General features: G+C 38.5%; 1 protein-coding gene across 4 annotated transcripts in view; it reads right to left on the reverse strand.

Moving 5' to 3' along the window:
* LOC110304545 (ATP-binding cassette sub-family A member 8-A) overlaps positions 1-13,316 on the reverse strand; it is a 74,934-nt gene that overhangs the window by 40,440 nt on the left and 21,178 nt on the right. For all 4 annotated transcript variants that reach the window (XM_021175944.2, XM_029483601.1, XM_029483600.1 and 1 more), the window contains 10 exons: positions 10,651-10,792; positions 8,858-9,023; positions 6,640-6,698; positions 6,233-6,343; positions 5,068-5,243; positions 4,543-4,662; positions 4,128-4,266; positions 3,559-3,649; positions 2,810-2,949; positions 145-264 (listed from right to left, as the gene is read on the reverse strand). In XM_021175944.2, coding sequence (XP_021031603.1) covers positions 145-264; positions 2,810-2,949; positions 3,559-3,649; positions 4,128-4,266; positions 4,543-4,662; positions 5,068-5,243; positions 6,233-6,343; positions 6,640-6,698; positions 8,858-9,023; positions 10,651-10,792 — 1,264 coding nt within the window. The remainder of the gene's footprint in view (positions 1-144; positions 265-2,809; positions 2,950-3,558; positions 3,650-4,127; positions 4,267-4,542; positions 4,663-5,067; positions 5,244-6,232; positions 6,344-6,639; positions 6,699-8,857; positions 9,024-10,650; positions 10,793-13,316) is intronic.

Raw genomic sequence — 13,316 nt, forward strand, 5'->3', positions numbered from 1 at the left:
GAAGAAAGAAGAAAGAAGAAAGAAGAAAGAAGAAAGAAGAAAGTAGAAAGAAGAAAGAAGAAAGAAGAAAGAAGAAAGAAGAAAGAAGAACAAACGTTATATTGAAATGGACACAGAATGATGGCTTCTGTTCCTTTTACCTACCTGACTGGTCAATAGATGATTTTCCTTCCAGTTTCAGAAAGACCTCAGTCAGTGTTGTTATAGAAACGCCATAGTTCTCAATTCCCAGGTCTGGACATCTCTCGAGATCCCTATAAAGATCTAACGAACACTTTTTAAAATGAGGTCATCAGGGAAATTCAAATTAAAAATACTGTGACATCCCTCCTCATCCCAGTCAGAAATGAGATCATAAAAATGTAATAATAAAATTAAAAAAGAATATAGCAGGTGCTGGCTAGGATGTGGGGAAAGTTGCAGGGAAGTTGCACCCCTATTCACTGCTGATGAGTCGGTTTAGCAACTATGGACATGTGACGATTTCTCAAAAAGCTAACAAACAAACAAACCAACCAAACAAAATAGAACCACCTTATGACTGACTGTTTCTGGGTGTATACACTCAGAGGCCTTGATATCCCATTACATCTATACATTTATGTTTAGTGCCCTGTGTTCACAATGGATAGGAAAATAGAATAAAACTTAGATTTCTATCAACTGATGGATTGATAAAGAAAATGTGGTGTCTGCACATAACTATAATTCTTTGAATTAAGCCATCACAAAAAAAAATAAGTTATGAAGATTTCAGGAAAGTTCATGGAGCTGGAGCCAGAGAGATCACTAAGTAAAGGCACTTGCGACCAAATCAGGTGACCTTCCTTTACTTCCTGAAATCTAGAAGGTTGAAAGGAAGACTCTTCGAACAAATTGTCCTCTGACCAAATTCAAATTGTAGCACGCATGCACCCCTCCCCAACACACTCTGGATATGACATGGGTATTGCAGCAATGTACATAGAGCACTTCTGGCTACCTGAACTATACCTGTACAAGACTGGGCCCTTCGATGCTCATTCATGGATGGAAAGGTGCTCATGAGACGTCACCCTCCCTGAGGTGCTGTTGGTAGCTAACTATTGCTGGCTGAGGGACTGTCACCATCTTCAGTGGTTAGTAAGCATTGACAGCCAAGTTTCACTCTACCTGAAGCTTGGTTTTTTGTCTGGTTGGTTTTTAGATTATACGATCCTTTTAAACGGAAGTGTTGTATTTCAATCAACACTTCCTTGTGATTTTAAATCTGATTTAGATTTTCAAACAAAGTGTGTGATTGAATTTTCTCACTTAGTAAGTTATCTGCCTGTGGTGATTTGAATGAGAACAGTGGTCCCCAGAGGTTCATATATTTGAATTCTTAGTCAGGAGTTTAAAGATTAGGGATTAGGAGCGGGGATTAGGAAGTGTGTTCTTGCTGGAATAAGTATGTATTTGATGGAGGAAGTGAATTCTTGGGTGTGTGTGTGGGTGAACTTTGATGGTTGGTTCAAAAGCCCACATCAGGCCCAGTCTGGATCAGGTTGTAAAGCTCTCAGCTGCTGCTCCAGCATCATGCCAACCTACTGCCATGCTCCCCACACTGATGGTCATGGATCAACTCTTTAAAATTGTAAACAAGTCTCCAGTGAAACACTTTCTTTTATAAAAGTTGCCATGGTCATGATGTCTCCTTACACAATAGAAGATTCTCTTAGTCCCTAGTGATTTGAAACAAATGCACTGAAAACCAAGCACGATTATCCTACTGACCTGAAAACAAGGATATTTTCTAAAGTCATGGCCCAAAACAAAACATACAACAAACCAACAAAAAAACCAAAACACAAAATAGGACTTTTAGCCAGTGAGTGAAGCCAAGTTTCCAATCACTAAGTCCATTGCCAATGTACAACCCCTCACAGATCGACATAATACATCAGTGATATTGAAAGCCTAGGAAAAGCAAACAAGAGATTTAAAAGTCACTGGGCATCCTGATACAATGTTTCCAGCATTTAATTATTTCTAAATGTTTATGAAAGGGTTCACCTGTCAAACTGACTGTGCAATCATTTTTACTCTGCTGGATGTCAGTGTATACAGCTGTGACCCAGGTGCTTATACACTCACTGACAGACTCCTTCAAGGTTTTGGTAAATTCCTATTTTTATTATTGTTACTTATTTGCTTTGTTCTCTTATGTTTTTCGTACCCAAGGTATGTTGTCCTTTATTCTCTGTTGTCTGGTAAGACACATGCAACTCAGTTTTCAAAATGAAAGTACTAATAAGAGTCCGTCTTATTAGTCACTCCTATTCTGCGTTAGGAAGACACTGCTACTGGGAACCTACACTTAGCACGACCACTGTGAGGAGTTCAGGAAACCTAAAAGGTTCTAGCATTTGAAACAAAGACCAAAGGATTTAACACATAGTCACTTCTGACAGAATGGGGATGGAGGCAGAACTCAATTTTTTTTTACCTTTTTTTATTAGATACTTTATTTACATTTCAAATGTTATCCCCTTTCTTGGTTTCCTCTCCCAAAACCCTATCCCCCCACCTCCTCCCCCTCCCCCTTTTCACCTTTAAAATAGTGACATTTGCAAATTAACTTCACCCTCTGCTCCCATTTCCTGTCTCTGAGGTGTGACAGTCATTGCGTCAAGCTTTTATTATTATTATTATTATTATTATTATTATTAATTCTGAGTGATGCTTCCTCTCAAACGCTTAGTACTATACTTCATGCACAGCAATCTGACGCTACATGTTACTCATTATTATTGTGGATTTCATTTATAGCTCACAGCTAATGAATTACCTGGAAACTTGTTTGTTCTTTCCAGGGGTAATATGTAGCTCAGTTTCCCTTCGCTTTCTGCTGACAACTTGGAATCGGGGATGTGCTGTTTGACAAGTGATGTTATTCTTTCATGCACACACGTTTCGCTCAGCTGCAAGCTGTTATTCAAGAATTAAAATAGGTTGCTTGAAAATAGTCTCTGACACCCAAAAACAACCAGGGGAGAGCATCTATAAATTCGATGTGAAAAAACAGGTCATGCAAACTTAAAGAAATAAGTCAGGCAATGAAAATATGCTACTTACAAACTAGGACTTTAGTTAAGAGACAGTATTACTATTCTAGGTTAGTGACAGTAATGATGTTAAATACAGTAGTGTTGGGTTTGGGAAAGTTGTAGGACTTTGGAATAATCAAATAGTGGAGACATCTGTGCTTGGCTTTCTCAAATTTCTCTATAGTATGCCAGGCATCTTCTATTCCAGTCTTCCCCACCCTTTCACCCTTCACCTCTTCTTACATGCACACAGGAATGCACACATGTACTCACACACACACACACACACACACACACATGAATTTTATACATATGAGTAAACATTTTTATTAAATCTTTGAAATGTTCATACATGTATACGATGCCGATTGTATTCACCCCCATTTATTGCTCTTAACTCCTCCCCATCCCTGTGCAATGATTCCAGCCAGCAACCCCTTTTGCTCCAGCTCAATTCCAGTCTACCCCCATATTCCACTAGAAAGCCTACCTTAAGTGATAACCAATCCCCCATTTCTTCTTCAGAAACAAAGAAGATCCTGCACACTTCAGCTTCCCCTTGGAGATGAACACTTTCCTATCTGAAGAGGAAGAAATCTTTTACTTTAGAGAAATATGAGGTGTAATGAACTGCATAGGAGTTTGTACAACTTAGTAGAATGCAATTATGGCTCAAAAAACAACAAAACCTTTGATGATTATGTAGATGATTCATATGTCAGACACCTTAACAGAACGAATTACATGAACATTTTTTATGCAGATAAGCATTAACATGTTTTCTAGCTGGCTGGGCACAGATCTTTCAAGTTGATTTATTCAAATATGCAATTCAACTTAATGACATGTGTCTTGCAATTAGTGAGCTTCCTAGGAAGGACATTGTGTCACCATGATGCTATAAATATGAGGGGCTATAGACACCTCAGACTTTTGTCAGAATGAGCTCCTCGTCCTCCGTCATAGCATCTAACAACACAATAGCAGTAGCAAAGAAAATGATTTGAGATTTTTCAGACCTAAGCCCTCATCATGATGCCTAAGGGAGCCAGCCATTACCAGCCAGGATGTCAGCCTCATCCATGAACTGCGTGCTGAAGAGGACCACACGGTCTGCTCTGCGCTCCTTCAGAAGATTCCATACCCGGTGCCTTGAAAAGGGATCCAGGCCAGCGGTGGGCTCATCCAGTAGGAAAATCTAGAGGAGGAATCAAAGGAAATAACCTCACTAACTACTGGAGCACGGAACACAGAGGCTAGGAATGCACTTAGTTTACTGGTCCGCTGTATGGGCCCCTCCGCTGTATGGACCCCTCCGCTATATGGTTCCCTCCGCTGTATGGTTCCCTCCGCTGTATGGTTCCTTCCGCTGTATGGGCCCCTCCGCTGTATGATCTCCATCACAGTGCCCTTTCTGGATGAGGAGATTCTTTGATTCCAGATTGAATTTATCAACGAATCCAGCCTGACTTACCTGAGGGTCTCCTAAAATGGCGATTCCAAACGTCAGCTTTCTCTTCTGTCCGCCACTTAGGTTTTGAACAAGAATATTCTGAGTATTTTTCATGTCCAATTCCAGCAAAACTCTTTGTACCTACCCATGTACAAAAAGAACATTCAAACCGTAACTAAAATGTCTTTATACACGACACGATAAAGAATAATGATAAGCAGAGTAATCTGTTCGGTTTTATATGAATTCATGCTTACTTGACCTACAACTTGGGGGAAACTATTAACCTCTTCATAATTCAATCTCATTTGAACATGAAGAAATTCCATTACTTATCTAAGATTTGTGAAGATGGAAGGAATATATTTAGTGATCTAGGAGAACATCACAGGTTACATGTGAGTGTAGCTTATTCCTATATTTTTGCAGCCAGCCTTTATATAATGATGTGTCAGTGAGTTGATGCAACCAAAATCAAAGTAAAAAGGAATAAGTGTTTTACAAAAAAAAATTAAAATTTTTATGTTAGTTTAACACATCTTGTACCTCGTTATCCACTTCGTGGGCTTGAATCCCTTTTATTTTAGCAAATAGCCTAAGATTTTCTCTTACAGTGAGGAAGTCAAATTGCACATTGCATTGTGGACAAACTCCAGTGAGCTTGCTGATATTTTCCAAGTCAGTCATTTCTGAGAGTTTGTTATTATGGATAGTGACCCAACCTATAAATAAGGGTTTCAAAAGACATTATCAAGAAAACACAGCATCCTTAATGTAACTTAAAAAAAAAAAACTTTACCAAATGAAATTAGATATGCGATTTAATCTTACTCCTGTGATCATCTTTTCTAAATTTCATTTTAGTATTTTGATCTCACCTGTATTTGAGAATATGATACATCCTATGTTTTATCATCAAGAAATGAGATCAACCTCTCTGCCCCCTTGACTACACATGCAACTTGCTTTTAACAATGGAATCTGAGCCAATAGCAATCAGAGAACAAGGAAAAGTTGTTTTGCATTGGCATTGATTCTGTTTTGCAGCTCAAAGACCGTAGAACTTCATCCCTAGAAATTTCCCAGAAAGACGGATGAGAGAGAGAGCAAGAGAGGGAGAGAAAGGGGGGAGAGAGAGGGGGAGAGAGAGAGAGAGAGAGAGAGAGAGAGAGAGAGAGAGAGAGAGAGAGAGAAAGAACGAGCAGGGGAGAAGGGGGAGAAAGAAGGAGAGAGGGGGAAGAGAGGGAAGAGGTGGGGAGAGGGGAGAGAGGGAAGAGGGAGAAGGAGAGGGAGAGGGTGAAGGAGATGGAGAGGGAAGGGAGGGGAGAAGGGGAAGGGGGAGAATAGCCCAGCTAAAGTCTCAGACATGTAGGTAAAGCCAGTCTAGGTCATAAGCTACAGTCAAAACAGTGAGATTGAGAGACCTTTCCAGTCATATTTTAAAGGTTGCTAATTTTCAAGGTTACTTTATCTATACAGAAAAGTGTGATCAATATCTATTGAAACTGTTAATTCTATAAAATTTTGAGTATTCTAAAATACTAAAGTTCTGTACATTTCAGTTAATACCATATACATTTTGTAAAAGAGTAATAGAGATTATGGGTCAATAGCTGGGAGTTTAATTATCTCTGTCTGACCTTAATGCTCAGATGTCTAACAAAAGCACAGATGATTCACTTGCCAACTTAGAGGAAAGACTGTCTCTTACCTTTGGTGGGAACACACAACCCACTCAGGACATTTAACAGTGTTGATTTCCCAGCTCCACTGTGACCAAGGATCGCAGTAATCTGGCCTTTATATACATCCAGTGTCAGATCTGGGAGGAAAACAGCATGAAGGTATAAAATCACAAATGTAGGTTTAATTCAGGGCTCATATAGTGCCTGCGTATTTATAGTGTCACTAGAATTTATAAAAGTATACATGCATTCACTTATTAAATCAAAATTAATACTCAAAGTTAATACTCAAAATTACACAGCATGTCAATGTTAGTTCAGTTGTGGGGCTTGGGGGTCAGGGGATTCAACATCCACTTACACAGTCTAGAATTGCTCACGGAGAGAAAAGTTAACTGACTCAAAACCATATTTTTCTATCTTAGTTACTTACCTTTCAAAGCTTCTGTGCGCTTAGACTTTTGTATGTAGTCTTTTGTAAGATTTCTGATTCTGAGAAAGAGAGCAAGAGATAAACTGTTTAAGAAGCAATGGTTTTCTTTATTATCTAACTCCTAGTCTGGCTGAAATCTTTACTCGGATTTGGCTTGCAAAGATATAAGGGATAGCATGTGAGCTTCACTTAGCTGTGGTTAGACAGCAATGGTACTTGGACCAGTGTTTTAAAGCCTGATCTCACCTAGAGAAAAGGCTGCTTCCTTTGGTGTGGGCTGAGACCTGGACACTGTTCAAGCCACTGTGAGCATTTTTCCTGAGCTAAACCATACGTAGTGATAGGGTAAGCTAGAAAATGATACAACATGGACAGCTACCATAGCAAGGCAAAGTAGGAAACTAACACTTTACAGATATTAGAGAAAACATCTGCATAAAGTCCAGAATCTCTTCAGGTCAGCCAGGCAGTATCGAAGGGCAACAAGAAGAAATGCCATGAACAGAATCAGAGGTGCTAGCCATCACTAGAGTCTAACCATGAACTAGCCAACAAATATAGCTATTTCTTAGAACTCTGAAAGGAGTAATACTAACAGTGTATACACTGCAGTTAGTTTGAAGACTAACAAAGTGTTTCATGTTGCATGTTGAAGAAGTGGCCCATGAAAAGTATTGGATGCTATTCATTATATAATGAAGATTATGGCCACTAAGAGGGGTGTAAATATTAATAATTTTAAGTACTGCTAAACACTAAAGTCTATACATTGCAATTTAAAATCATGCTGGCTCTGGAAACATTGCCATGCGACCTATCTGGTTGTATTCTATCAGGTAAATATACATTTGGGGTTTTTTGTTTTTGTTTTTTGCCCCAACTCTCTTTTCTGAAACAATGGTTAAAATAGATTTTTTTCACAGCTGTTTCCCCAGCAGATGGTAATTAACACAGAGACAACTAGGCATTGTGTGTAGTGAGAGACTTTGGCTCAATCAACCCTAAAGGAAATGTCTTTATCAAGCCCCTCCCCTCAAGCAAGGCTCCTGGAGCAATGAGGAAGAATATGCAGCAAGACTGTAAGACCCAAAAATGGTGATAAATCAAAGGAAACAGCATTTTCTAGAGCAGTGTTCCTCAAACTGTGGTCATGACCCATTTGGGGTCACATATGAGATATCCTGCATATCAGATATTTATATTACTTAGCAGTAGAAAAATTACACTAATGAAGTAACACCAAGATAATTTTATGGTTGGGGGGCGGGGGGGTCACCACAACGTGAAGAACTATATTAAAGGGTCACAGTGCTAGGAAGGTTGAGAACCACTGTTCTAGACACAACAGGGCTGATGCACACATGAACTCCAAGAGAGTGTGACTGAATACACAAGCCCTGCACAGGTTCAAACATAACAAAACCCCAGCATGGAGAAGAAGTGGACATGGGATCTCATTCGAACCAAGAAGCTATTTGCAGCTGATACCTGCTGGAGAGGGAAAATCCTTTTTCTCCCATGGAGTACCACTGAGTATCTCAACCACACTCTAGGGCAGGCCAACACAAAATGCACATGATAGGTTCTTTTGGGGGAGGGTGTTGTTTCATTTTGTCTTCTTTTGACCTTTTTTTTTCTTATTAGTTTTTGTTTGGTTGGTTTGATTTTATGATGGGAGGGCTGAGAAAGAGAAAGGTCATAATGTGTGAAGTTAGGTAGGTAGAGAGGTTGGCAGGATCTGGGGAGAGGTGGGGAGGGTAAATAATGACCAAAACACAAAAGCATGAAAATAAGGATATTTTAAATAAAAAGAAAGAAAAAACAGATTTCTCACTTCCACCTTAACGCTAATGCTCTATTCTTTCTCCTCACTTTTTGTTCATTGAGATGCCAGAGAGGCAACAATAGAGACTAGTAGACAAAAAGCAGTGTCTTATATGACTTTCTTTGCCTGAGGTTAAAAATTAACCAAAAGCAGGGCAAGAAGGGTATCTATGGGGCAGGCTCCATATTAGAAATTGAAAGTTAGGATTAGAAATTGGAAAATAACAACACTCTCAGCTGCCCAGGCTCAAGGAACATAGAAGAATAGGAGACAGAAAGAATGTGAAAGATGGAAGACAGACAGGGCTGCTGGGAACTTCTATTCCTGCTCATGACATGGCTGTCACTCACAAACTCACATAGCTGTGACTATCTGCACTACATCTGATCTTACCTGATGGCTTCCTTCCCATGGAATTCTGTAGACACGGGTTCAAAAGAGTGATCAGAAAACGCATAGTCTGTTTCATTGTCAAGGGCAGTCTGATTGGCTGGATTTTGTCCTGACCAAAATGAGGACTTCAGGAAAAACAAGGGTGGGTGTCGACGTCCATATTCACCTGTTGAGCCAGTGCAATTGCACATTGGATCAGCCACCATTTTAAGCCTCTCTCCACCTCTAAACATGAGTTCTTGCTCACACATATGCACACACACACACACACATTGACACATACACACAGGACACAAATTCATTTTAAAATCAGAAGGTTTAAAAGCAATGAAAAGAAAAAAATCATAAAAAGATGCTGAAATAAATGAACATAAAAAAAGGAAATAAAGATAAGAATGAACAGGCACTTCCTGCTGAGGACCATAGGAGTCGGAAGATGGTGATGGCATACATTTAAATGAGATTAAAATCAGTAAGCTTTCACTGTTGAAATAAAAACAAACCTGCCAGCTTACAGCTCTACACTTGGCAAAAATATATCTCCTTAAAATGAAGTAATACATAAAAGATATATATATATATATATATCTTTTATGTATTACTTCATATATATATATGTGTGTGTATATATACATATATACATATATACATATATACATACATACATACATACATACATACATACATATATACATATATACATATATACATATATACATATATACATATATACATATATACATATATACATATATACATATANTATATACGTATATACGTATATACGTATATACGTATATACATATATACGTATATACATATATACGTATATATGTATAATTATATACACATATACATGCATACACACACACACATATATTGGAAGTATCAAAGCAATATAAAATATTGTTAAGCATATATGGGAAAAGCATATATATCAAATTAGATTGAATTTTTAAAATTGATCCTTGAGAAAAAATGAATTGTATCACAAATTGCTCAAGGTTTTGGCCAATGTCCAAAAGAAAGAACAATTAAATTCATACTTAATTTGCTTAAGTGAAAGAGGGAAAATGCCATCTCATCTGATATCTGTGCAAATAAAGAGTTGAATTCAAAAACTCAGAGTATAACAGCAACCATGGGGGCCAAAATAGCAGAGACAGACTTAGGAGATTTTTGTCAAACCCTCATAGGATTTCAGTAAAAAGGGGAGTAGTGAATTTAAGCTATCTCAGAACATGGTGCTAGAGTTAATAACAGTGTCTTGTACTCTTGAAAAAATCTCAAAAAGTAGGTTACCACAAACACAAACAGGAAGGTAATACATATATATCGACAAGCTCAACTGAGTAATTCACAATGTAGCTATGTTCCAAAGTATATAATGTTTCATAGTACAGATGATGTATATCCATACTTATTCATCAGTTAAATAATAAAGCTCATTGTGTGGCTCATATGTGCAGAAAGAACTTAGAACTACAGATCTATAGGCAACTACAGACATTAAGGAACTAAAGTCCCTAAGTATAGGAAGGAAAAAGAGATAGACAAAGAGAAATTAACAACATACACACTCATCTAAGAGGCTGCATATTCCACAAGTACAAAATCCAGATCCCCCCTGAGTGACTATGCTCACTGTCTATCCTGTAAATAGGTATTCTCGAGTCATGGGTGATGTGCTTGAAGGACGTACCTTAAAAATCTCATTATGTAAAAACTATAATCAATTAAAAAGAAATGAGATTTACAAGCATGCCAGTAAGTCTTATCCTGGAAGGACTTACTTGGTAAAACCTTCTCAAAGTAGAATGTTAAGAGCAGGTAGAAGACACCATCAAAGAACAGCATGAAGATTGTGCCAATGACTTCATTGGGGTTGCCCATGGGGTCTGCATTTGAATTCACATCATAATCTAAACGTAAGAGCTGGAAATCGAAAGTAACCCAGTAAGTTATAGACAAATGATTGCATTATTTAAAATACAAACAAACAAACAAACAAACAAACAAACAAACAAACAAACAAAAACAGCTTAGCTATTTCATGGATTATAACTATTACATTCGGCCATATCCCTGAAAGTCAAACTGCCTGGCTGCCTAGATTACAGATGTTGACTGAACCACGAAATTATATAGAACTACAACTCACTTAAGTAATCATGTTTAGTACAGTGAATGTGTGTTCTTTTTTATTTTTTAAATTGGATATTTTCTTTATTTACATTTCAAATGTTATCCCCTTTCCCGGTCTCCCCCCCCCAAGAAACCCCCTATCACATCTCCCTTCCCCGCTTCTATGAGGGTGTTCCCCCTCTCACCCACCTGCCTATCCACCCTTGCATTCCCCATACACCGGGGCATCAAGCGTTCACAGGACCAAGGGCCTCTCCTCCCATTGATGCTTGACAAGGCCATCCTCTATTATATATGCATGCGGCTGGAGCCATAGGTCCCTCCATGTGTACTCTTTGGTTGGTGGTTTAGTCCCTGGAAATTCTGGGTGTTCTGGTTGGTTGACATTGTTGTTCTTCCTATGGGCTTACAAACCTCTTCAGCTCCTTCAGTCCTTCATTTAACTCCTCCGTTGGGGACGCAGAGATCAGTCTGATGGTTGACTGGGAGCATCCACCTCTGTATTTGTCAGGATTTGGCAGAGCCTCTCAGGAGACAGCTATATCAGGCTCCTGTCAGCATGCACTTCTTGGCATCCACAATAGATAGTATCTGCGTTTGGCAACCGTATATGGAATGGATCCCCACATGGGGCAGTCTCTGGATGGCCTTTCTTTCAATCTCTGCTTCACACTTTATCTCTGTATTTACTCCATGAGTATTTTGTTCCCCCTTCTAAGAAGCACTGAAAGCATCCACACTTTGGTCTTCCTTCTTCTTGAGCTTCATGTGGTCTGTGAATTGTATCTTGGGTGTTTTGGGGCTAATATCTACTTATCAGTGAGTGCATACCATGTATGTTCTTTTGTGACTAGGTTACCTCACTCAGGATGATATTTTCTAGTTCCATCCATTTGCCTAAGAATTTCATTATTTATTGTTTTTAATAAATGAGTAGTACTCCATTGTGTAAATGTATCACATTTTTTTAAATCCATTCCTCTATTGAAGGACATCTGGGTTCTTTTCAGCTTCTGGCTATTATAAATAAGGCTGCTATGAACAGAGTGGAGCATGTGTCCTTGTTATATGTTGGAACATCTTTTGAGTATATACCCAGGAGTGGTATAGTTGGTTCCTCGGGTAGTATTATGTGAATGTGTGTTCTAAATGAGACACACATTAGATGAAAAAAGAACTTAGTGAAGGAGTGGCAGTCGGGTAAGACCTTGCTGACCTGGGGATGGGGGCAAGAAAAGATGCTCTTCATGGAAGCTAAAATCTAAGGATAATGCATTTTATGGTTAAACAACGACAGTAAGAAAACTGACTGATGGTGTTGAAGAGCTGCCTTAGAACTTGCTGCTCTTGCAGAGGACTCATGTTCTACTTCCAGCACCTACACTGGTTGGCTCATAAACACCTATAGCTTCAGTTGACAGTGTATCTGATACCCACTTCTGACCTCTGTAGGGGCCTGAACACAGGTACTCACGTGTATGTGTGCACGTACACATACACACACACACACTCACACACACACACACACACACAAATAAATTTTTAATAAAAGACACCTTGGCATCCATAATTTTTAGCTGGTGTTTGTGTGTGTATGTGTGTGTGTATGGCAGCAATTCTTATCATCATATCATAATGGAGAGTAAATAACTGGACCTATTCCATAGGTGAAAGAGTCTGTCTGATCAGTTCAAGAGCTAAGTAGAGTAGGAGAAGAAAAAAATACTTGAGGATCAAAAAGAGATTTCCTAGTCAATGGCTGAGCATCCAAAATATTCATTTTTATTTTATTTTGCTTTCTGTTACTGCTTCAGAATTAAATCACATTAGCCTTGTAAAATTAAATAAGATGGTTAACTGGGACACATCAGGTTAAATTAAATTCATAACAAACTTTGGGATGTGACAAAACACTATATACTGTATTTTCATTATATACTGAATATATATATATATATATATGTGTGTGTGTGTGTGTGTGTGTGTGTGTGTGTGCATATATATATATACTGAATATATACAGTACATATGCTGAATATATACATATATATGGAATTATGAATCTATTCATCTTTTTACACACAAAAGAACTTATTTTCTAGTAGAAAGTGACTTCTCCATCTTTGAAACCTCACAGGTATGTAAAAGGCTACCTGTAGAAATGACTGTAAGGGAGCCTGATATAGCTGGCTTCTGAGAGATTCTGCCAGTGCCTGACAAATACAGAAGTGAATGCTCACAGCCAACCATTGGACTGAGCACAGGGTCCCCAATGAAGGAACTAGAGAAAGGACCCAAGGAGCTGAAGGGGTTT

Source organism: Mus caroli, chromosome 11 (genome assembly GCF_900094665.2).
Source record: "Mus caroli chromosome 11, CAROLI_EIJ_v1.1, whole genome shotgun sequence".
In the NCBI taxonomy this organism is placed as follows: domain Eukaryota; kingdom Metazoa; phylum Chordata; class Mammalia; order Rodentia; family Muridae; genus Mus; species Mus caroli.